The sequence below is a fragment of the Geotrypetes seraphini genome, chromosome 5 (genome assembly GCF_902459505.1).
Source record: "Geotrypetes seraphini chromosome 5, aGeoSer1.1, whole genome shotgun sequence".
Taxonomy (NCBI): Eukaryota; Metazoa; Chordata; class Amphibia; order Gymnophiona; family Dermophiidae; genus Geotrypetes; species Geotrypetes seraphini.
In genome coordinates this window covers 220157330-220182915 of record NC_047088.1, presented here as the reverse complement: position 1 = coordinate 220182915, position 25586 = coordinate 220157330, and the positions used below count along the sequence as shown (strand labels likewise).

At 45.1% G+C, this 25586-nt stretch overlaps 1 protein-coding gene across 3 annotated transcripts in view; it reads left to right on the top strand.

Annotated features, from left to right (window-relative positions):
* The window catches only part of ARL6IP6 (ADP ribosylation factor like GTPase 6 interacting protein 6), a 46249-nt gene extending 37542 nt beyond the window's left edge, over positions 1 to 8707 (top strand). Inside the window, exons 4-5 of one of the 3 annotated variants that reach the window (XM_033944205.1) lie at positions 356 to 430; positions 8052 to 8707. In XM_033944205.1, coding sequence (XP_033800096.1) covers positions 356 to 416 — 61 coding nt within the window. In that variant the 3' untranslated portion in view covers positions 417 to 430; positions 8052 to 8707. The remainder of the gene's footprint in view (positions 1 to 355; positions 431 to 8051) is intronic. The other 2 variants (XR_004539413.1, XM_033944204.1) reach the window with 2 other exon arrangements.
* The last annotated feature ends 16879 nt before the right edge of the window (positions 8708 to 25586 follow it).

Below are 25586 nucleotides of genomic sequence, written 5' to 3'. Positions count from 1 at the left end.
ATGCTAATAGATCTCATGCATATTCATTGGGGAAATCCTGGAAACCCGACTGGATTGCGGCCCTCGAGGAGGGACTTTGACACCCCTGGCTTAGAGCCTCCATGAATCACTTCTCAGAATATATCCTTGAGTCACTTCTCAGGATCTCCTCATTGGTAATATGGTCATGATAAGTGACTCCAAGAATTCTTTGTGGGCATCGCTGATGGAATACATTCTGGTTTTGTGCTATCTATGTAGTAATTTTTCCATGTTTCACAGGCATAGATCACAGTTAGCAGAAGCTATCCAGAGCTTAAATTTAATCTTATTATTTTTGTTGTTTCCCATATTCCGCACATCTGCTGAAATACAGAAGCTGCCTTCCTAATCCTGAAATGTACTTTCCTCTTGATACTTTTCATCCCTGGACATAATGCTGCCTAGATAGGTGATTATATCCACATCTTTAATAGATTTTTGGTTAATGGTTATTTGTATACAAGCTTGATCACCAACTTGCATTACTTGCGGCTCCTTTTACAAAGCCGCGCTAGCGGGTTTAACGTGCGTGACTTTTTATCACGCGCTAACCCCCGCGCTGGTCAAAAAACTACCGCCTGCTCAAGAGGAGGCGGTAGCGGCTAGCGTGGCCGGCGGTTTAGCACGCGTTAAACCGCTAGCGTGGCTTTGTTTTGTTCTATTTCTATCATTTAAATTTCTCCAGAATTCTACTGTTCAACGGCTCCCCCTTCTTCTTCTATTCCTTTCTCTCCTCTCTTCTACCTTCCAAAGTATTTAGATCAATGCTGTCTTGTTAAAATGTTTATTTTATTTTTATTTTTCCTCTAACTCTACTTTTCACTTCTCTATTACCCTCCAGGTACTTTAGTTAGATTGTGAGCCTTCGGGACAGTAAGGGAATTTTTCAAGTACCTTTCTTATTTCTAATCTTAATGTATATTTTCTGTAAACCGCTTAGAACCTAACGGATGTAGCGGTATATAAGAAATAAATTACATTACATTACATTACATTACATTACATTACATTACATTTGTAGAAGGAGCCCTCGGTCTTTTAAATGCCAGTTTTTCATCCAGTCTTCACCAAGCTGGTGGAGAGTTCTTGCAGGCTCTCTTGACTTCCTAGTAGTACTACGTCATCAGCAGAGTCCAATTCTGTGAACCTCAATAGCAGAGAAGCTGCTTTACCTGTGCAATACCACCCCCTACTGAACATGCACACATTTTGGACCTGATTCTATAAACAGCGCTTAAATTGGTAAGCTCCTAGAAAAATGGCACCTACCCCATGTCAGTTAAATGTAGGCATAGTTTGTAGAATCATGCCTACCGGCGCCTAAATCGAGTTAGGTGCCAGTAGGCGTTTCCAACTTAGGCACCAGTATTTTAGGCTAGGGTTTTCTTGGTGTAAAATACCAGTACCTAACTCATTCCACATCCAAACTCCACTCCTGGCCATGCCTACTTTTCCAGTAGGTGCCTCAGTGTAGATGCTTACGAGGCGCCTAATCTGAGAGCTAAAATTTTTAAATCCATTTTTTAAAGGTGCTTTCAATTACTTTGCCAGTTAAACCAATTTAAAAAAATTAAATTATGCACCTAACTTGGCAGGCCCCATTTACAGAATCAGACCCTTTATGCAAATTTTTCACTTCATATTGCCATAAAATCTGCTTCTATGATCCATTTTTAAACAAAATACAATTTGATTTAAACGTATACATAGTTACATTTTAAAATTTTTGTCCTCCTACATTATATGGATACTTCAGAAACATTTTTATTTGTGCCAAATATCTGAATACAATGTAAGTTTGAAGATGACTTTCCTAGTTTATAATACCATTTAAAAACTTTAATTTGAAAATTCAAAGCCTGCAAATATACTTAAGATATTGATTACAAAGGACAGTACAATTAATATTTGGATCTACAAATATTGTATAAAACCAGTATACAGCTGAGAAGCAGAGGACAGCCTCCTGCCACTCAGCTGTTCGGGCAGGAAACCTTTTTTCTTTTTTTTAATGGGCACAGGAGTAGCTGGAGTGACTTCTAGCCCAATGCGATACCAAGGCATCAGGGATGTCAGTGTCAGATTTGATGTTGGTCCAGTCGATCCTGGAGGCTCTTGCACTCATTCTTGGTTGTGCATCAGCATAAATGCCCAAAGGGAGGTCAAGGTTGGTGCCAGCTAAGACAGTGTTACTGTCCATTTCCTCGGGAGGAAGTTTCCTGCTAACCCCTGTTAAGCTAACTGCTTTCACCACATTCTCTGCCAACAAATTCCAGAGTTTAATTACACATTGAGTGAAGAAATATTTTCTTTTGTTTGTCTTCATACCCCTAGTCCTAGTATTTTTAGAAAGAGTAAACAAGCAAATCACATCTACCCTTTCCACTCCACTCAGTATTTTATAGAAACATGACGGTAGATAAAGGCCAAATGGCCCATCTAGTCTGCCCATCCACAGTAACCATTATCTCTTTCTCTCTCTGAGAGATCCTACATGCCTATCCCAGGCCCTCTTGAATTCAGACACAGTCTCTGTTTCCACCACCCCTTCCGGGAGACTGTTCCTCTATCATAGCTCTCCTGGGCCGTCTGTTCTCCAGACTGAAGAGCACCATCTCTTTTACCATTTTCATAGGTCTTCTCTGTACTCTTCTAATTCCCCTATATCTTCTTTGAGATACGACAACCAGAATTGCACACAGTATTCAAGGGGTGGCCATACCATAGAACAACACATAGGCATTATAACATTTTCATCTTAGTAGGAAAGGAATGGAAAACAAATTCCTAACATCCTATTTGCTTTCTTAGCTGCCAACTCATACTAATCTGAGGGTTTCAACATACATTACATTAGTGATTTCTGTTCCGCCTTTACCTTGCGGTTCAAGGCGGATTACATAAGAATTGTTAAGTATTAAGAAGTACATATTGTTAAGATATTAAGAAGTACTTAGGGAATAGTATGAACATTTTCTGGTTTGCTAATGAGTAGTTGGTATTGCAGGAGGGGTTTGGAGTATGTTTGGTTGTGTTATATTGGTTTTATTGGTTTTATGTATTTTTTGAAAAGTAGGGTTTTTGTTTCTTTTTTTTTAAGGTTTTGTAGTCTGGCATCCTCAACAATGGCACCTAGATCCTTTTCCTGTGCAGTGACTCCTAATGTGGAGCCCTGCATCACCTAGCTGTAGTTCGGGTTCCTCCTTTCCACATGCATCACTTTGCACTTTCTCACATTAAACTTTTCTGCCATTCTGATGCCCAGTCTCCGTGGAGAATATTGACTATTTAATCCTACTCTCTGATTTCTATCTTTTAACCAGTTCTTAATCCGTAATAGGACATTTCTAATTTCCTCAGAAGTCTTTCATGAGGTACTTTGTCAAATGCCTTTTCAGAATCTAGATATGACTTGATGCCATCCAGGATCTTCAGTTAGCAGAGGGAGCCGGCCTTTCAGTATATATGCACTGGTTTATTCCTACCGTAAGCAATTCCCTAATCCCTTAGTTTTGATTAGATTGTAAGCTCTGTTGAGCAGGGACTGTCGCTTATGCTGCATATGTCTAGTAGTGCTATAGAAATGATTAGTAGTAGTAGTTTAACTATTGAGGCCATTGAGGAGCTCTTGTACATCTTCCCTCTGTGGTCTCTGATAGACCATCTCTTGTGCGGGGTTGTGCGTCATCCTCATTTGGTCCTGCTGGTGTCAATGAACTGGCCTCTCAGGAAATGCTATGAGTTCTCTGGGGCCTTCTGATGGGGGATTCTCTTCCTCTGCTCTGGGGCCAGAGTCTGCTCCAGCATGGGCTAGTAGACATGGAAGATCCAGATGCCTTCTGGCTTACAGTTTGGCCATTGGGAGGAGATGTTTGGAGATGCTTGGGTTCTTCCCACAGAGGTCTATACTGCTGGAAGGCATCTAGGTCCCTGGCTTACATCAGGCTCTGGCTAGTTCTTGAATCCTGGTGTAGGGAGCAGTCCCTGTCTCCCTGGAGGTCTCATATTGTTATTTTGGGGCTTCTACAGCTAAGCCTAGATCAGGGGCTAGCTCTGAGAATCCAGGTTGCAGCCCTAACCAGTTTTTGTAGAAAGCTGAAGGAGGTCACTCTGACTTTTCATAGAAAGGTGGTTCATTCTCTGAAGGGAGTGGCTCATCTGCTACTCCCTTTCTTCTCTTCTTGGGACCTCAGTCCAGAGCTCTGGGTGCTGTTTGATGCTCCATTTGAGCCTCTGCGCTCAGTATCCACCAAGGACCTTACTATCAGGCCAAGGTTTTTGGTAGCTGTCGCCTCAGCTCGTAGAATCTCTGAGCTGCAGGTGTTATTTTGCCAGGAACCCTGTGTACTGTCCCTTCATTTCTGCTGAAAGTAATGTCTCCATTCCATGTTAATCAGGAGGTCTGCTTGCCCTCTTTTTTTTTGGCAGAAGGTTTGACTCCTGGGGATTGGAAGCTCCATGAGCTAGATGTCTAGCAGACGCTGCTCCAGTACCCGAGGGAGACAAATTAATTTCATCTCTATCCACCTCTTTGTGCTTTCTATGGCCCTTCGAAGGGCCATGCGACCTCTAGGTCTCCATTGCAAGATGGATCAAGGTGGCTTTTGAGTCTGCCTTCATCAGCAAGAATCGTCTGGTACTTTAAAGGCTGATGGCCCACACCACTAGAGCTCAGGCTGCCTCTTGGGCAGTGGCTTAGGCCATATCCCCTGATGATATTTTACAGGGTGGTGACTGATCGTAACTCCATTCCTTTGCTAAGCACTACAGATTGGATGTATTGGACAGAGTCTGCTCAGTCTTTGATAGAGCTGTCATTCAGGTGGTGGTGTGTGTGTGTGTGTGGGGGGGGGTTCCTTGTCTTCTCTTGCCCAGTAGACTGCTTTAGTTCATCCCATTTGTGCAGAATGGTGGAGAAGACAGTAGGAAAGGAGAAACTGATACCAAATAATTTGGGTGTACAGTACTTTGTTTTTGGAATTAGAATGAAAGTTTAAAAGCACATTTATTTGTTTAAAGAACATGAAAGATTGGACAAAAATGGCTCTGGGAGTTTAACCAATGAGAAAAAAACGTTTAGCCAAATTTGCTGAGATATATTAATTGCTGCAAAGGCTTCTGATGTCTTTTTGTCCCATCCAGCTATATGCTGATTATAATGCAACTGCAATCTCAGATTTGTTTTTTTTTTTTTGTTTTTATTTATAATTTTTGAATACTTTACAATATCCAACAGTTCAAAAGGAAAAAAAGGAAATCATATAAAACAATACATAATCAAATCATGCATACAAAGCTCCTTTCAAGCCCACATTAATGGGGAGCATATCTTGCTATTTCTAATAAAATAAAATTCAAGAAATATAAAGGATAATGATTCTTGGTTCATATTGGAATACTATTATATTTATTCTCCTCATATTTCTCAGTAAAGTGAAATAAATCTCGTTCCTATTTCTTTTCTCTTGCAATTAAGAATTGTTGTAGTTGTATTGGATCCCAAAAGAATATTGTTTATTAAGGTTAGATTCCTCTCCCCACCCCGGGTTTGCCATGACTCCCATTTATGGAGTAGTCAGAAGATTAAATCTACCACTTAATCCTTTAAGGTATACAGCGAAATCTGACTGACATCTCCCAAAAATAACATACGCACTGAGTGAACTTCGTGTTCATTATGTAACATAGGAATTGGTTAGTGCATTGTATTGTCCAAGGAGAAGCATTAGAATCTGGCCTTTTTAAAAATGTTTTGTAGTGTAGTATATGCTGGTGTCTTAGTATGTGTTAATGCTTGCTGTTATTTATTTATTCAATTTTCTATACTGTTCTCCCAGCAGAGCTCAGAACTGTTTACATGAATTTATTCAGGTACTCAAGCATTTTTCTCTGTCTGTCCCAGCGGGCCTCACAATCTATGTAATGTACCTGGGGCAATGGGGGGATTAAGTGACTTTCCCAGGGTCACAAGGAGCAACTTGGGTTTGAACCCACAACCCCAGGATGCTGAGGCTGTAGCTTTTAACCATTCCACCACTGTTCCCTGTTTAATCTTCTTTTATTATGGCATGGCATAGTACGTACATATCAAGCAATTTTGTTTTTATAATATATTCATGATAACAGATGGCAGATAAAGACCAGCATGGTCCAATCAGTCTGCTCAGTAAAGTGGCTAGAGTTGTATCTGCTGCTCTGTGCGGAACATACAGGTTACCTTTTCTGTGCCTCTGTGTAGGATCGTACTTACCACTTTGTGCAGGTTGCACCCGTCTGTCTTGCTGGGATCCCATCTCCTTACTATATAAGGGTCCTCTGTGTTTTATCCCATGCCTTTTTGAATTCTATCACTGTTTTTGTCCCCACCACTTTAACCAGGAGGGCATTCCAATCATCCACCATCTTTTCTGTGAAATAGTATTTCTTGATGTTGCTTTTAAGCATATTGATTTGTTCAATTTTCTATACCATTCTCCCAGGAGAGCTCAGAACTGTTTACATGAATTTATTCAGGTACTCAAGCATTTCCCTGTCTGTCCCAGTGGGCTCACTATCTAATGTACCTGGGGCAATGGGGGGGGATTAGGTGACTTGTCCAGGGTCACAAGGAGCAGCGTGGATTTGAACCCCTGACTTCAGGGTGCTGAGGATGTTGCTTTAACCACTGTGCCACACACTCCTTGCAAGTAACAGCTGGATCTGGAAAGGCCTCTCGGTCTCCTCCCCTCCTCTATTCCGCACCTCTCCCCCTCTAGACCCGTACCATATATACCCCTTAAATAAATCACACAACAACAGTTTGGAAAAATGCGAGTCGCAGCTCTGTTTATTATAACAACCAATAACAAATTATACAACCATCAAGCTACCATACTGTAATAAAAAAGCTTTTTTGGCCCCGTGACCCCGCTCCTGTCAGCAAGGGTCTGGGGGGTGGCAGGTGCCACCCTGCCCCTTCGGCCGGGTCGCCAGCCCACCTGGGACCTGCTTCCAAACCAGCTGCCCTTCATCTCCAGATGAGCCCCGGCTTTTGGTAGCTCTAACCCCGCCTGCGACTCTTGAGCTCCCAACCCAGGAACCAACCGAAACTCAACAAAGGGAGGAAGGGTGGGAAAAACCGCCGCTGAGGACCAAGCAAGCCCTGACCTCTGCGGCTGTCCGCTATCCAAAAATTACTAACCCCGCCCCGCATTCTATCCCCCACCAATCCCCAACTCCCAAACACAGAGGGGCAGCACTTACCCAATCGCGAATCCTATCTACTCGCCTGCCCCTCCTCCTTGCCCATCCAGAGCCAATCCCGTTGGGTCGCCATGAGGGCCTTCCAGCCCCGTGTTACATGCGTCCATCGAGACTCGCTCTCGGGCTAACTTTTCCTTGTGCTCTAGTTCTATAATTTCTCTAGCTTTGAAAAAGATTTCTTGCTCATTAATACATTTCAAATATTTAAACATCTGTGTCATAATCACTCTCTCCTCTCCTCTAGGGTATACATATTCAGTACTTTAAGTCTCTTTGCATATGTTTTCTGGTGCAGACCCAGTATCATTTTGGTTGCTTTCCTCCACTTCTTTTTATATCCTTAGCAAATATGGCTTCCAAAACTTGAAACACAGTTCTCCAATGAACATGTTAACTCGATCCCAAGTATAGTTTTTAACCTGGTGAAATAGAATTTTATAAGATGCATTTTACGTGCATAGACTGGCATATGCATGTAAAAAGTCCTATATAAAATTAACCCCAAAATGTTTTTTAAAATTATCATTGACTTGAATTAGAGTCCCTTCTCCTTCACTCTCGGCTTAATTATCAAGCGTATTAATCACCTATTTCGCTTGGGGCTGGACGCAGTGTATAATACATTAACATCAAATATAAAGTCACAAGAATTAAAGAGAAAACGGAGAAAAATTGTATTACATCTGGAAAGTACTGCTGCTGAGTTTGTGAAAACATTAGACTGAATTATTTTAACACATTTGGTATTCTTGCCTTATTACTGATGATCTTTTTTTTTTCCCTCCTAGAAAACTGAGCGGACATTCTTTTCATTTGGGTTATAGCATGGCAATACTCAATGGCATCGTGGCAGCTCTCACTGTAGTATGGTGTCTCCTTTGAGACTGCGTTCGCAGTGCTGTTTAATGGAAATGAATTTTCTTCATGATGGACAAAGAATCTGCTGCACACAGCTGCCAAGACTGCTTTTTTTAATAACACTCCAGCATTTCAGGTTGGAAGTGATAAGTTCAATCCCTCTATAAATCACATTCTCTGGATACATTTTTTGGTTTTAAATGTTCCATGGTGGTCGAGTTATAACATTTAATTAAATTCAAATGAATTATAAATTATATTGTCTCTTCTTTTCACATTTTGAAAAAGCCACTTAATGAGATAATGTTTATTTTTAAATGCCAGCAACACTTACTAGACTGTTTGTTTTCCGTTGTTACAGCAGTTTTCTGTCTGTACTGGTAGGCTACATTGGTGGTATCACAAGAAATGTAGGTTTTAGAAAACATGCAACTTAAAAAAACCACTTTAATGCTGTAATTTTATATATTTTGAATATTTCCTTCACTTAGCAAAATGTATATCCTCTTTAACCCTTTCAGGACCATAAGGATCGTAGGCCAATTTTTGTGGTTTTGACGACATTTTTATGGTAAAAAGGGCTTGCAGATGCCAAAAAATTGATTTTTTTTTGTGAAATATCATTATTTTTATTTAAAAAAAATCACACTTCTGGCTTATGGACAGTGTGGCAAGTGAATCTTCTCGTCAATCTAGCAACGACGCTAATGAATGAATGTCGGAACCAGTTTGTTTACATAAAGGCAGTATCATATGGAATCCGTACATATCAAATTTAGAACTGTAGACTATCCCAATCAAAATTTATAGGATTTTAAAGTTATGGGACAAATATGTCCCTTGGTCCTGAAAGGGTTAAGTGCTTTCGCGTTGAATCACTGAACATGTTATTCACTGCTTAGTGTTTCAGCCCATGAATGAGTCAAAATTCTTACATCAACCTTAGGGATTAGATTTGGGGGAAAATTTTTATAAAAAAAACTAGTAGAAATAATTCTAAGTTAGGTCAGAGATCATCAAAAAACCTTTGCCTTCACTGCAGCTCCTTGTGACTGGACAAATCACTTAATCCGCCATTGCCCCAGATACTAAATAAGTACTTATATAGAATATGTAAACCACTTTGATTATAACCACAGACAAGGCGGTATATCAAATACCATCCCATTTAGCAAGAGAATCCTACCAAGTTATTTGAAAAAAGAAGATAAGGATGGAGAATTGTTCTAAATAAACATTCTAATCCTTAGTAGTAAAGCACTGGTAAAGTAATATGGGGAAGCTCGCACCAAACATATTCATGGGCTGAAACACTAATGATCTTAAGTTTACAGTACGTTTAATAAACTCACTCAAAAACCCTAAAGACCATGAATAACATGAAGTTGTTTGCCTTTTTTAAACCATGAAAGTGATATTGAAGTGATATAATGTAATGTTCTGTGTTTTGTTGGGGGGGGGGGGTTTTCTCTCAATTGTAGATGTTCAGGATCATAGACTATTAGCAAAGGCATGAACCTAGCTTATCACAGCATTGAGGAGCACGTTTTCTTACCATAAGCACAAAACTTAAGGTACAGTGAGTCCTGGGAGTATGGCAAGCCCGCATTACATGCTACAACAGATAGTGTGGATACTAATCTGCTAGAGAAGTGTTCTTCAACCACCGGTCCATGGACCAGTGCCGGTCCACAGAAATTTCCTGCCAGTCCACAGGGCCAGCACGTGCATCAGGCCCAAAACAATGTTCTTCAACCGCCGGTCCACAGTGCAATCGATGCGGCGTTATCTTCGAGCCAGCTCCCTCTTCCTAACTGATTCAGTGCACAAAGCCAAGGGCAGTGACTCCTACTGGCATCCTGCGACTGAACCGGAAGCCTTCTCTCTGACGTTGCAACGTCAGAGGGAAGGCTTCCAGATGAGGCACGGGACGTGCAAGGTGCAATTAGTACTATTATGAAGACGGGGTCTGGGGTGGAGATTGGGTAGAGATGGGCAGGATCTGGCCCACGACTTAGCCCAGTGTTCTTCAACCGCCGGTCCACAGAATAATTCTTTTATTTCTGCTGGTCCATAGGTGTAAAAAGGTTGAAAAACACTATGCTAGAGCAGAGGCAGGCAATTACGGTCCTCGAGAGCCACAGACGGGTCAGGTTTTCAGGATATCCACAATGAATATATATGATATGGATTTGCTTGCACTGCCTCCTTGAGATGTAAATCTGTCTCATGCATATTTTTTGTGGATATCCTGCAAATCTGACCTGACTGGCTTTTGAGGACCGGAATTGCCTACCCCTGTGCTAGAGCATGTAACCTAGACTTAGCACAAACCTAAATAGTAAAAGTGCTGTGAAGGTGCAGCTTGACCCACCTCACCTGGTGGCTTCCCTGCTAGTCTACTGGGGGGGTCTTCCTCCATAGACTCCATTTGGTTTCAAAATGGAGTCTATGACTCCTTGCAGTAGTCTTGCAAAACTACTGGTAGGGGTCATAGGTACCATTTTGAACCCAAGTGCAGCTCATGGAAAGGAGCATAGAGGGACCATTCCCACTCTGCCACAGTAGCCTACCAGGAAAAGTCCCAGGGAGGGGTCAGTATTATGAGGGAGAGCTTCAGCAGGGTTTTATTTTCTGTAGGGTGAAGGAGGAGGGATTAGTGGAGTTTTTCTCTGCATACTACCAGACTACCAGTAGCACAGCTGCACTTTACCACCTGTTCAGTTGCCATTAAGAGCAGTCATGCTATCACAATCATGACAGCTAGCACATGATATTGTGCTGTACGTTAGCTGCATCCTATTGCTGCCCATATCCCATTCCTATGCTGGCTGGCGGGCCTGTGCTAACAACTACCATACACTAATGTCCACACAGGCATAGTTTAGTAAACATCATCTTACATTGCAGGTCTCTCTTCCTAAGTTCAAGGCCGACTTTAAAACTCATCTGTTCTCCATAGCCTTTAGTACATGGCTATGTTCAGTTCTACTTCTCTCTAGTTATCCACCATATTGCTGTTCCTGTATTTGACCTGGAGGTGTGGCCTAGTGGTTAGAGCAGCTGCCTCAGCACCCTGAGGTTGTGAGTTTGATTCCCACTGCAGTTCATTGTGATTTTGGGCAAGTCATTTAACACTTCATTGCCCCTATGGGAGGGGCCTTAAGCATCTGATCCAATCAGGGCCTTAGATTCCTCCCTGGTGCATCCCACAGTGCACCGGGAAGGAGAAGGCCTGCCATTTTCCAGTGGCGGGCCTGCCGGCCGGACCTTCTTTTTACAAGGTATTGGGGGAGAGGGAATTGGGAGGGTGGTGGTCTCCTCTATAGGGGGATCGCTGGATGGGTGGGGGGTTGGTCGGTCAGCGTGGGGGGGTGTTTCCAGGGAGGGGTGTTCTAGCAGCAAGGAATGGGTATCCTTCCTGCCTATAGTGGTTGGGGGGGTTGTTTTGGTGGGTGTTCTGGCAGGAGGAATTGGGCATCCCTTCTGCCTATCGCAGTTGGATGGGTGCTTTGGCCCCTTGCTGGCTTCTTCTCCAACTATATATTGCCTAGAACCTATTCAGAAAATGCGATTTGACAGGGAACCATGCAAGTTAATATAATTTCCACTATATTTCAGAATGGTATGAAATAAAATGTTGCTGCTTATGATGATAAAGCAATATTATTCTGGTCTTGGGGAGGTTTTCTGGACTTGCTGCTATTGCCCCGTCCTTGTGTAAAAGGGCATCATTAGATAAGTTCATTTCCATTCTTGGTGTCTCATGAGCCCTGCAAGTAAGTAGCTAATTGTTGTTTAGCTTGGGTTACCATTGAAAGCAATGGAAGTAAAACCCAGATGTCTCAATCTGTCCTCCTTTTTCTGGAGCCATAGGGTAACCCTATGTTTAGCAGCACTATACAGTACATTCTGGAAAGAATAAAATCATTTTTTTTCCACCATCAGCACTGGCTCTCAACTGGGTAGAATTGAAGAGCCAGCTGGTCATTATCAGTTTAACCTACTGTTACTTTTCCTCATTAAATGAAGTAAAATTTTTCCGAGGACAAGCAGGCCATGTGGGTGACATCATCCGTGGAGCCCTTGTGGAAGCACTGCCCAGCTTACTGTTTCAGCCTTATTCCCTTCCATGTCATCTAAAGTTCCCAATAGCTTTAAACTGTTCCCAATGCAATCAGACCATCTCTGGGGTTGACACTCATTCCAGTTGTATCCAGTGTTTGGGCCAGACCATAACCATCTAAACTTTGTTCTTTGTTTGCACATACAGAAAAGAATCCAGAGAGGATCAAAAAGAGAAAATTTTGGAGCCAGGGCCAAATCAAAGTTGGCATCAGTATCAGCCTTGATGTCTGCACCAACATCAGAAGCATTGATCTCTATGACTACTAGACCTATATCTGAGACTGGTAGTGGCTGAGCATTCAATGAGTCTCTACCTGCCTTGGTGCTGGCCACTGTTTAGGTCCCCAGGGCCAGTCAGAGGAAATATATGGGTTCAACATTGTCCTCATCTCTTTTACTTATGCCAAGGATAAGCTGACTCTAGAGGGTTATGTCAGGGGCCCTAGTGTCAGAGCTATGGCTTTGTTGATAGGCCACTACCAACTACCACTCTTCAGCAATATAGTCTTCAGTCCACCCATTCACATCCCACTACTTCCTTGAGCAGAACACCCAACATAATAGCTGGTTTAGTCAGGCAGTCCTACAGAATCCAGCTCCACCCTCCTAAGTCATTTTATTCTGTTCCAGGCTGCACCTTCACTACAGTGTATAGATGTTGTCAAGTTAATTGATCTTGGACTTACTATTGTGAGTCCCTATTGTCCTAATGCTGTTGTTTTTGGTGTGCCTGGTACCTAGGGATTCTCAAATGTGAGAATTATATGGCCTGCTTGTCCTTAGAGAAAGCAGTTACTTACCTGTAGCAGGTATTTTCCAAGGACAGCAGTCCACATAATTCTTACATTCCCTCCAAGGAGTAGTATTTAGTTGTTAGCTATGTTATCGTACTGCTGTTCCCGAACTTGTGAGGCGGTCGGGAAGGCACCTGTTTATACATGATGGGAACACTGCCTCAAGCTCTTAAAAAAACAGTACGTCGGGCAGCATTTCTGCACCAGGCTTTGTGGATGAAATCGCCCACATGAGAGAATAATTGGCCTGCTTTCCTCGGAGAATACTTGCCAAAGATATGTAACTCGCTGAATGTAAATGTGTACACCGATACAGTTAAAAAGCCCCTTATAATCTGAGGCCAGCCAAGCCTCTTGGGAGACTGAAACACTGGTTGTAGATACCATGGAGAAATCAGCAAATCGGACCTAAAACAAGATGGAAGCCAGAATAAAATGCCAACGTGAAGAGGAGGTAATTTTGGTCAGCTATGATCAATAACAGAGGAGCCGAGTAAATACAAGTGCCATTTCTTTGACAGCGAGTCAGAAATTACCTTGTTTTATTGGTCCTCTGAGGACATAAACAAGGGAGCTCAGACAATTTCTGTAACAGAAATAAAAGGTCACCTCCATGACTCAAGGGGTAAGTGCTATTCACGACTATGTTGACTGCCTGGTTTGATCTCCAAATCTTATCATCTTCTTGGGTTGCCTGGGGTGAGGATGCAGTAGAGGTAGTGTTGATACCTCCATAGATTAGGGAATGGGGAAGGAGTCTTTGCAATTGTTTAAGGATGACACCTGGTAGCTGAATTCAGGGCCCATGATTGCAAAGTTCAAAAAAGGAGCCCTGGCAGCTGGCCTCCAGTCCAGGACTGAATATATAATGTTGAAATTGGGGTGGAGAAATAAACTATAGGTAAAATACATAAGTAGTTGTGAATGAAGGCTCATAGTGCCAGATCCCAACTGGTTCTAATTGAGCTGGAAGTACAATGGAACAGAAGGAAACTGCTGGGTCACAAAGAAAAATAGAAACAAAAAATTAATGCAGGTGTTAGAAGATTTGAGATAGAAAAGGTCAGATATGACATACATTAATGATGGCAATCAAAAAATTCTGAAAAAACTACCAAAATATAATTTAACAAGACAAATAAGCATTGGCAGTGCCCAATATATAACTCTCAGAGAACATTCACTGGCTACAAATGAATCAATAATGAGTGAGCCTGAGACACCTCGAGACACCTCAGTATAGGCCTAAATCGAAACACTGATGGCTTTCATGGCCTTGGGCAGAAAACTTAGGTGACCAGCACCAGGTTTTAATAAAACCTAAATAAGTTCTGCCCCATACATCATTTGGTCTCAATAATAAATAAACACTCAGTGAAGGGCTTTAAGAGGAAAATAGAAGGATGAAAAAAATGGCACTCTTCCAGTCTGAGTATTGTCTGAGTATTGTCCATTTACCCGCACTCTCTGTTTCCTATGCTCCAGACAGTTTTTAATCCATGTGAGTATTTCACCCTTGATTCCATGGCTTGCAATTTTCCAAAATAGTCGTTTATGTGGAACCTTGTCGAATGCCTTCTGAAAATCTAGATATACAATGTCGACTGGGTCGCCCTTGTCTATCCGCCTGTTTACTCCCTCAAACAAGTGCAGCAAGTTTGTCAGGCAAGATCTACCTTTGCTGAAACAGTGCTGGCTGGTCTTCATTAAACCGTGTCCGTCAAGGTGATCAATGATGTGTTCCTTTATCAGCACCTCTACCATCTTTCCTGGTACCGAGGTCAGACTCACCGGTCTGTAGTTTCCTGGATCTCCCCTCAAATCTTTTTTGAAGATCGGCGTAACATTCGCCACCTACCAGTCTTTCAGAATCTTTCCCAATTTGATCGACAGATTGGCTATTAGTTGAAGCAGTTTAGCTATAGTCCCTTTCAGTTCCTTGATGACCCTCGGATGGATGCCATCTGGTCCCGGGGATTTATCACTCTTAAGCCTATCAATTTGCCTGCGTACCTCTTATCCCAGGACAAGCAGGCATGATATTCTCACATGTGGGTGACGTCATCTACGGAGCCCCGATGCGGACAGCATTTCAAGCAAACTTGATTGAAGATTCAAGCTTGCTGGCTGCACCACGCATGTGTGCCTCCTGCTCCACTAGAGGGCGCATTCCCTCCTCGTGGTCTCCAGTTCGATTTTTTCCGCTGTGCTAAGAAGACACGTTTTTCTTAGTGCTGCCCTAGTGCCTTCTTTGCACCGCGATTTACTATTCTTTTTTTTTCTTTTCTTCGTAAAAGTCGCTATGCATAACGAAAAAATTTTTTCTTCCTGCTCATTGCGCTTTTCGCGCCTTTTTCTCGCGATCCGGGGGCTCCCGGATCGCTGCGACCGCGAGGCCTGATTGGCCGCGGCCGCCTGGATGTCCCAGCCCATTATGGGCTTTAAAAAGTGCACCGGGTGCGAGCGTCTTCTATCTCTCACAGACCCGCATCGCTGGTGCATCCTTTGCCTGGGGGCCAACCATCCAAAGGAAACTTGCCCCCGGTGTGCAACTTTTCAACAGCGGGCGCTCCACCGACGACGGGCCCGCATGGCGGAGGTATTTGCTACCGATCAACCCTCGGCCTCGAGATCGGCCCCTGCCTCGGCCCCGGCCTCGATCTCGGCCTCGAGTACATCGTCCCCGCCTCGGGACTCGACTTCGAAGACCTCGAGCTCTCATAAGTCTTCTGCCCCGGGTAAGTCCCTTCTTCCCTCCTCAGGTTCCACATCGTCGAAGAAGTCAACTTCGGGGACAATGGTCGCACAGAGTGGAAACTCCTTACCCACGGCCCCGGTAAAATCCCTGAAGACCTCGGGACGTGCCTCCACCCCTCGGGAATGCTCCGAAGCGAGATCACCCCCGGTGGAGAGCACAGCGGCCTTGGACATGCCATCGATGCTGTCCATGCCCGTATTCCAGGACCTGCTCCGAGCGATGATCACAACGGAGCTATCCGCTGCCATGGCTCACCTTCAACCGGCCTCGGCCTCGACCTCGACTTCGCATGCGCCGGACCAGCCTGAGCAACGCGCCGAGACCCCTCGAGGAAAACCGCACCGTTCTCGTCGCCTCTCCTCTTCATCGGATTCCTCCCCGAGGCATTCGAAGCATTCGAGGCATTCAAAACGAAAATCGAGACCCCTCTCTAAGAAAGCCCGGAGTTCCCCTCCGGTACGAGGGCGCACCCCCTCGACTCGATCGGGGGAGCCACTAAGGGTCACCGAGCTGTCTCTTACCAACCCACAGCTCCTATTGACTCCCCCTCGGTCCGGAGCTCCGGCCCGAGGCCCTAGGCTTTCGCCGAGGGAGTCCAGGGAGGGATCCCCGACCAGGCACCGATCGGTCCCCAGAACCCCGGCGTCGTCCCCGGGGGGCTTCTCGAGGCGACGCAGGTCCTCGACCCCGGAGCGCTTTCACAGCGCATCTCCGGTATTGGACCGAGGTTCCGAGCGAGAGCCCCGCTACTCGAGGGAGGCTTCTCCTTCCTTCTCAGCCAAATGGCGGTCTCGGACCCCATCGACCATCCTTCACGAGGATCGTCCAGGACATGGGACGTGCCCTTGACTTGGACCTACAATCTGACTCAAGGTACTCCAAGGAATACCTGGCGGAGCTGGACATGCCTTCTCCGCCCCGAGAGTCCCTCCGGCTACCACTGAACCCGGTACTCGGGCAGACCCTTATCAGGAACCTCGAGACTCCTTACATGGTGACGGTGGTCCCATCCAAAATGGAGTCTAAGTACCGGACGGTACCTCACCCGGGGTTTGAGCAACCACAGCTGTCCCACCAATCCCTGCTGGTGGAATCATCCTTGAAAAAAGCTCACCCCTCTAGGGTGTCCGCGGCGGTCTCCCCCTGGACGCGAAGGCCGGACACTGGACAAATTCGGACGCCGGTTGTACCAGAACTCCATGATGACCGCCAGAGTCCTGAACTACACCTTCACTTTTTCCTCCTACCTGAAGCACCTCATTGGGCGGCTCGCCTCCTTCTCGGAGAGCTTACCCACCACTCGCCAGACAGAGTTCAGCCTCCTCCTCAAGGATTTTTCCAACCTCAGGCTACACTTGTTCCACACCGCTTACGACGGCTTCGAGCTATCTTCCAGGGTCGCAGCCTTCGCGGTGGCCATGCGCCGGCTGGCATGGCTACGACTCATCGATATGGACCCCAACCTGCAAGATCAACTAGCCAACCTCCCCTGCGTCGGGAAGGAACTCTTTGACGACACCATCGAAGCTGCTACGAAACGGCTGTCTGAACACAAACGCTCATTCGCGTCTCTCATCCGACAGAAGCCTAAACCACAGACCTCTCGCCCCTTCCGGGGATTACCTCGACGCTACCCCCAGAAGTCCATACCGTCCTTTTCCAGACCACCGCCGCGACGCCCCCAGGCTCACTCTAGGGCTCCACCAAAGTCACAGCCCACGGCGTCGGCGAAGCCATCTCCGTCCTTTTGACAGAATGAGCGGACGGGGGCGGGCCCCCTCCGCACCTCCACCGAGCCCCCTCCCCATCGGGGGCCGCCTTCAAGCCTACTACCCTCACTGGAAAGCCATCATGTCGGACTCATGGGTCCTTGGCGTGATCTCATCATGGTGCCCTCCAAACCGAGCGCAGTTGCCCCTCCTCCTCTCCTAGGCACAGGACCTCGTCCGCCTGCAGGCGGTGGAACCGGTCCCCCAAAATCAAAGGGGCCAAGGGTTTTACTCCCGTTACTTCCTGGTACCGAAGAAGTCAGGAGACCTGCGCCCGATCCTAGACTTGAGACGCCTGAACAAGTTTCTAGTACGGGAAAAGTTCCGGATGCTTTCACTTCCGATTCTTTACCCTTTGATCAGCGAGGGCGATGGGCTCTGCTCCCTCGACCTGAAGGAGGCCTACACCCATGTTCCAGTGCACCCTGCTTGCCGCAAGTTCCTGCGTTTTCAGGTGGGAGACCTTCACCTGCAATATCGGGTCCTCCCTTTCGGCCTGTCCTCGTCCCCCCGAGTCTTCACGAAGTGCCTCGTAGTGGTCGTGGCCGCCTTACGCTCCCATGGTCTGCAGGTATTCCCCTACCTGGACGATTGGTTGATCAAAGACTCGACCAGGGAGGGGGCTATCCCAGCGACCCAACAGACTATCACTTCTCTTCAATGTCTGGGGTTCGAGATAAACTTCCCAAAATCCCAGCTACGCCCCTCTCAGTCCTTACAATTCATTGGGGCCGTGCTGGACACGGTCCGCCTTCGCTCCTTCCTCCCCCCTCAGCGTCGGGAGGCATTGGTAAACCTGAGCCGACAAGTCTCGAGATCGAACTCGGTCTCGGCACGACAAATGATGGCGCTCCTCGGCCATATGGCCTCCACAGTCCATGTTACCCCACTTGCTCGCCTTCATCTGCGGTTACCACAGTGGACTTTGGCATCACAATGGCGACAGGATCAGGATCCGATCAACCGCCACGTTACAGTGACTCCTTCCTTGCGAAGATCGCTCCGTTGGTGGACCGACTCTTCGAATCTTTCCAAGGGTTTGCTCTTTCTCGCCCCTCCACACCACAAGGTCCTAACCACGGACTCATCGGAGTACGCTTGGGGGGCTCATGTGGACGGTCTCCGCACTCAAGGTCTGTGGTCCGCAGAGGACCGTCGCTGCCACATCAACGTGTTGGAACTCCGGGCCATCTACCTCGCCGCGGTGGCCTTCCAACACCTGCTTCATGACCGGGTGGTTCTCGTCCATACGGACAACCAGGTGGCAATGTACTACGTAAACAAGCAAGGAGGGACGGGGTCCTGGTCCCTCTGCCAAGAAGCTCTACGGCTCTGGGAGTGGGCGGTCTCCCAAAACATCTCCCTTCGAGCGGTTTACATCCAAGGGGAACAAAACTGCCTGGCAGACAGGCTCAGCCTCCTCCTCCAGCCACACGAGTGGTCCCTGCATTCTCAGGTGCTGCGACAGGTGTTCAACACGTGGGGGACTCCCCAGATAGATCTGTTTGCCTCCCCCGACAATCAAAAACTGCCTCTCTTCTGTTCAAGGATATACTCCCCGGACCGTCTCGAGGCCGATGCCTTCCTCCTAGATTGGGAGGGAAAGTTCCTCTATGCGTTCCCGCCGTTTCCTCTGATTCTGAGGACGCTGGTCCATCTAAAATCTCTAAGGGCCACTCTGATCTTGATCGCTCCTCGATGGCCCCGCCAGCCTTGGTTCTCCCTACTACTTCAACTCATTGTCAGGGAACCTCTGCTTCTGCCTGTCTTTCCCTCTCTGCTATCTCAGAGTCGGGGTTCACTGTTACATCCCAATCTTCAGTCTCTTCATCTGACTGCTTGGTTTCTTTCCCCTTGACTTCCTTCCCTGTATCTCAGTCGGTCAGGGAAGTGTTGGAGGCTTCTCGGAAGGTCTCGACCAGACTCTGCTATTCTCAGAAGTGGACTAGATTCTCGTCCTGGTGCTCCTCTCACCACCAGGACCCGGTGTCGGTCCCTGTGTCCTTGGTTCTGGAGTATTTACTCCATTTATCTCACTCTGGCCTGAAGACCAATTCCAATTGAGTCCATCTCAGCGCCATTGCTGCCTTTCATCAGCCCCTGGAAGGGAAGGCCCTTTCACTCCATCCCTTAGTTTCCCGTTTCATGAAGGGGCTCCTGAATGTTCATCCTCCCCTCAAACCGCCTCCGGTGGTTTGGGATCTCAATGTGGTTCTAGCTCAACTGATGAAACCTCCATTTGAGCCTATGGATAAGTGTCATCTTAAGTTCCTCACTTGGAAAGTGATCTTCCTACTCGCTCTCACTTCTGCTCGGAGGGTTAGCGAGCTGCAGGCCTTGGTGGCGGACCCACCTTTCACGGTATTTCACCATGACAAGGTGGTCCTCCGCACTCACCCTAAGTTTTTGCCTAAGGTGGTGTCTGATTTTCATCTCAACCAGTCCATTGTTCTACCTGTGTTCTTCCCCAAGCCCCAATCTCATCCCGGAGAGGTGGCGCTTCACACTCTCGACTGCAAGCGGGCATTGGCCTTCTACCTCCAACGCACTCAGCCACACCGGAAAGTCCCACAACTGTTCCTGTCCTTCGACCCAAACCGGTTAGGCCACCCAGTTTCCAAACGCACCTTGTCCAACTGGTTGGCCAATTGCATCTCCTTTTGCTACGCTCAGGCTGGTCTCGCGCTGCATGGTCGAGTAATGGGACACAAAGTCCGAGCGATGGCAGCCTCCATAGCGTTCCTCAGGTCCACACCTATTGAGAAAATCTGCAAGGCTGCCACGTGGTCTTCGGTTCATACCTTCACCTCCCACTACTGTCTGGACTCCCTGTCCAGAAGCGATGGCCGGTTCGGCCAATCGGTATTGCGAAATCTATTTGCTTAAATTGCCAACTTCCCTCCATCCCACTTCAGTAAGCTTGGAGGTCACCCACATGTGAGAATATCATGCCTGCTTGTCCTGGGATAAAGCACAGTTACTTACCGTAACAGGTGTTATCCAGGGACAGCAGGCATATATTCTCACAACCCGCCCACCTCCCCGGGGTTGGCTTCTTTGCTGGATATGTGAACTGGAGACCACGAGGAGGGGATGCGCCCTCTAGTGGAGCAGGAGGCACACATGCGTGGTGCAGCCAGCAAGCTTGAATCTTCAATCAAGTTTGCTTGAAATGCTGTCCGCATCGGGGCTCCGTAGATGACGTCACCCACATGTGAGAATATATGCCTGCTGTCCCTGGATAACACCTGTTATGGTAAGTAACTGTGCTTTCTAGACTGACTGTCAACCCTGTCAGTTTCCCGTCTTCATTTCCAGCATATAGCCTGATGTGTTCCGGTAAGCTATGTATATCCTTTTCGGTAAATACAGACGTAAAAATTGTGTTCAGTTTGTCTGCGATTTCTTTTTCCTCCTTTAGCACTCCCTTTATTCCATGGACATCCAATGGTCCCACCACTTCCTTCGTGGGTCGTTTCCCCTTAATATATCGAAAGAACGGCTTAAAGTTTTTCGCCTCCTTGGCTATTTTTTCCTCGTAGTCTCTTTTGTCCCCTTTTACTGCCTTATGGCACCTGCTTTGATGTTGTTTGTGCTTATTCCAGTTTTCGTCCATTTCTGACCTTTTCCATTCCTTAAACAAAGTTTTCTTGTCTGATCGCTTCCTTCACCTTTACAGTGAGCCACGCCGGTTCTTTGTTCTTTTTCTTCTTGGATCCTTTGTTGATAAGCGGTATATATAGATTTTGCGCCTCGGTGACTGTGTCCTTAAAAAGGGTCCAAGCTTGCTCTAGCATTTTTATAGTGCTTATCCTCTTCTCAATCTTCTTCCCCACCATGAATCTCATCCCTTCGTAATTCCCTTTTCAGAAGTTCAGCGCTGTGGTCGTTGTTCTGGACCGATGTTTCTCCCCTGCATTCAGGTCATATTGTGATCGCTGCACCCTCCTCAGGCCTCATATATTTTCCTCCAAATCTTATTCCTTCATCTAACTCCAGCTCCATACCTATCACTCAATCCCTCCTGGTACCCTGCCTCTTTCTTTTTTCTCTGAATATGTATACCCTAGAGGAAAGGAGAGACAGGGGAGATATGATTCAGACGTTCAAATACTTAAAGGGTATTAACGTAGAACAAAATCTTTTCCAGAGAAATTAAAATGGTAAAACCAGAGGACATAATTTGAGGTTGAGGGGTGGTAGATTCAGGGGCAATGTTAGGAAATTCTACTTTACAGAGAGGGTGGTGGATGCCTGGAATGCGCTCCCAAGAGAGGTGGTGGAGAGTAAAACTGTGACTGAGTTCAAAGAAGCGTGGGATGAACACAGAAGATTTAGAATCAGAAAATAATATTAAAGATTGAACTAGGCAGACTTGTACGGTCTGTGTCTGTGTATGGCCGTTTGGAGGAGGATGGGCAGGGGAGGGCTTCAATGGCTGGGAGGGTGTAGATGGGCTGGAGTAAGTCTTAACAGAGATTTCTGCAGTTGGAACCCAAGCACAGTACCGGGTAAAGCTTTGGATTCTCGCCCAGAAATAGCTAAGAAGAAAAAAAAAAAAAATTTAAATTGAATCAGGTTGGGCAGACTGGATGGACCATTCGGGTCTTTATCTGCCGTCATCTACTATGTTACTATGTTACTCTTACCTGCTTTTTAGTTTCCTCATTCCCTTATCTCACCCCCTTTACAATCAGTCCTTTTTTTTCCTGTTTCTTTACAGTGCTCAACCATTTTTCAGTTCCTACAGATCCTTCTCAACATCTCTTTACCCTTCTGTCTTTCTTACTGCCTTCTCCAGGTCTTTCTCCTTCTCACCCTTCCCTCCTACACTTTATTTTCATTCCTTCTTCCTCCATACCTGCAGTCTGAACTTGTCAACTTCTGCTTTCTCCCAGTGCCCATCCCCCCCTGCATCAGCCCCTAGAACTTTTCTTCTAGCCTCAGGGTCAGAATCAGACTGATCTCGAAGCAAGCCCCAACCTCCTTCTCTCACCTGCCCCTTCAATTGCCTGTATCAGCTTCCTGCCCTTAGCCTCCTTCTCCCACACCCATCCCTTAACATCTGTCCTTTCTTGAATATTTTAAACAGAAATTACATATATATAACCATTCAGACTATATATAAAATTATATCTGTATCAGTGTGTGCTCATGCTTTGACAGATGCCGTACCTGTTCTGTTCTGTTTTATTTGATTAAAAATTTTCAATAAAAATATTTGAAATCAAGGGCTCCTTTTACGAAGGTGCGCTAGGGCCTTAACACGTGGAATAGCGTGTGCTAAATTGCCACACGCGCTAGCTGCTTCCGCCTCCTTTTGAGCAGGCAGAAGATTTTCAGCTAGTGCACGCTAATCCGGTGCATGCACTAAAAACGCTAGCGTACCTTTCTAAAAGGAGCCCCAAATTTCACAACATAATTAATTTGTTACTTTATAGTTTAACAATTTGTTTGCTCCCATAATAGATATTTTAGGTTTCCAGTGAATGATCATGGAAGATTATTTAGATGGCCTCCTCCGTAAAAGTTTCTTTGTATTACCAAATGAATTGGATTGCTATGAACTGCAACACACAGATTATGCTTTAGTATTTATTAACATATATTAACAACATTTATCTGTATACTCATGTAGGGTGCAACATCCCAATAATGCAGTGCACCTTATTATTTCCACCTTTTGTGCGACATAGCAGCAACGGCTCTTATTCTCTTTATGGAGTAATCCAGACGGCAGCATCAGATGTCCATTCCCGCTCAAATTGCCTCTAGACAATATACCGTGACATTTAATTTTGTGGAAAATGAGTATTTTGCAGGTAGGCCACACAATTACCCAGCAGGAGATTTACGACCTATAACTTCAAAAAATTGCTTGATGCTATTGATTTTCCAAAACCGTGTTCTCCTACTTCTCAGAAATAGCACATATAAAATATCCCACACAGACTTATGCTGACATAAATAACTCCATCTTTAATTTATAGAGGTTGTCTGAGTTGTAGCTACTACTCTAATCAATTTCATTTTTACCTTTTATAATAAATACCTTACAGTTAGGTATGATCACATCTTTAGAGCTGGCAATCAACTCCCTCCACAAGTGGACATACACACATGCTTTTCTTATACATATGAGAAAAGACTAAAAAGGTTAGGGCTCTTCAGCTTGGAAAAGAGATGGATGAGGGGTGATATGATTGAAGTCTACAAAATCCTAGAACGGGTACAAGTGGATCGATTTTTCACTCCGTCAAAAATTACAAAGACTAGGGGACACTTGATGAAACTGCAGGGAAATACTTTTAAAACCAAAAGGAGGAAACACATTGCCAGAGGTTGTGGTAAAAGTGGATAGTGTAGCTGGTTTTAAGAAAAGTTTGGACAAATTCCTGGAGAAAAAGTCCATAGTCTGTTATTAAGACATGGGGGAAGCCTCTGCTTGCCCTGGATTGGTAACATGGAATGTTGCTACTCTTTGGGATTCTAGAATTTTGCTACTCTTTGGGATTCCAAAATCTTGCTTACTCTGAGATAATGGAATGTTGCTGCTCTGTGGGTTTTGGCCAGGTACTAGTGACCTGGATTGGCCACCGTGAGAACGGGCTACTGGGCTTAATGGACCATTGGTCTGATCCAGTAAGGCTATTATGTTCTTATGTAGTCATCTGTTCCAAGTAACCGTTCATATCATTTCACATGCAGAATGTACACAGAGCAAATCATTTCAAAATTAGTATTTTAAATATCAATCCTGTAATTATTTTGGATGTAAAAAATGGAGAGAAAATGGCAGCTGCCCCTATTTCACGAATGCATGAAGTTATATGAAATATTAGCCTATGAAGGCAGAACTTTGTAGATGATTGATTTATTGCTGGTAAAATAAAACTCGCTAATGTAGCTGTTCATGTTTAAACAGAAAAGGCATAGTATGTGCATTTCAGGTATATATTGACCCCCTTATCCTGCTTTTACAACCTAATGTGTATTTATATGAATAAGGGGATTAATTAAGGCTATAAAAAGGAATCATGGATAAATACTATATGGGTTGTGAGGTGAAGATCTCTTCTTTTTTAAGTTAATCTTGCGTCTAGCATGTTGTCTTGAATTCCATTATATAACTTGTGTGTCTACAGGTGGGGGAGAGTGTGGCGCAGTGGTTAAAGCTACAGCCTCAGCACCCTGAGGTTGTGGGTTCAAACCCAAGCTGTTCCTTGTGATTCTGGGCAAGTCACCCAATCCCCCCATTTCCCCAGGTACATTAGATAGGCATGAGCTTGCCAGGACAGGCAGGGAAAATGCTTGAGTACCTGAATAAATTCATGTAAACCATTTTGAGCTCCCTTGGGAGAACAGAGCAAATCCAAATGATCCTAATGAATTTTTGTCTCACTGGGACAAGACCAGCCTTTCAGTTTTGGATGGTTTTGCTCCAAAACAATAATTCAAAAACCACCTTTATATATTCAAGAGTTGGTACGATAAAGAACTGCTTACCATGAAATGTTTGATTAGTAGATAAGAACGAATCTGGTTTAAATCAGAACAAATGGATTGTGAGAATTGGAGAAAGAGAGTGCATATTTATAAGCAACTAATAAAGGATACATAAAACTTTTTATACAGCTGTTATGCCTATGACCAGGGGGTAATTGAAACTACGTAATATGTCTCCTCAAGTCTGCTTATCTGACCTGAATGTTGTCCAAACAACATCAAAAGGAAAATCAGATGGGAAGCTGATTTCTTCAACACCTCTCTGCTTATCTGCCATTCTGACTTCCTTTACCTGCGTGTCGCCCACATAACATCAAAAGGACAGTAAAGCAACACCTCCTTGATAACATCTCTGCATCACCTCCTTGACCTAGGTGTTGTCAAAACAAAGAACAAAAAAGCAGGACCAGCTGTTTTACTAATCGTAATAGCAGGACCAGCTGTTTATGCTTTTGAACTCAACAGCGTTCACCCTTTTATAAGGACGGGATTCTGCTCCTAACATTAGAA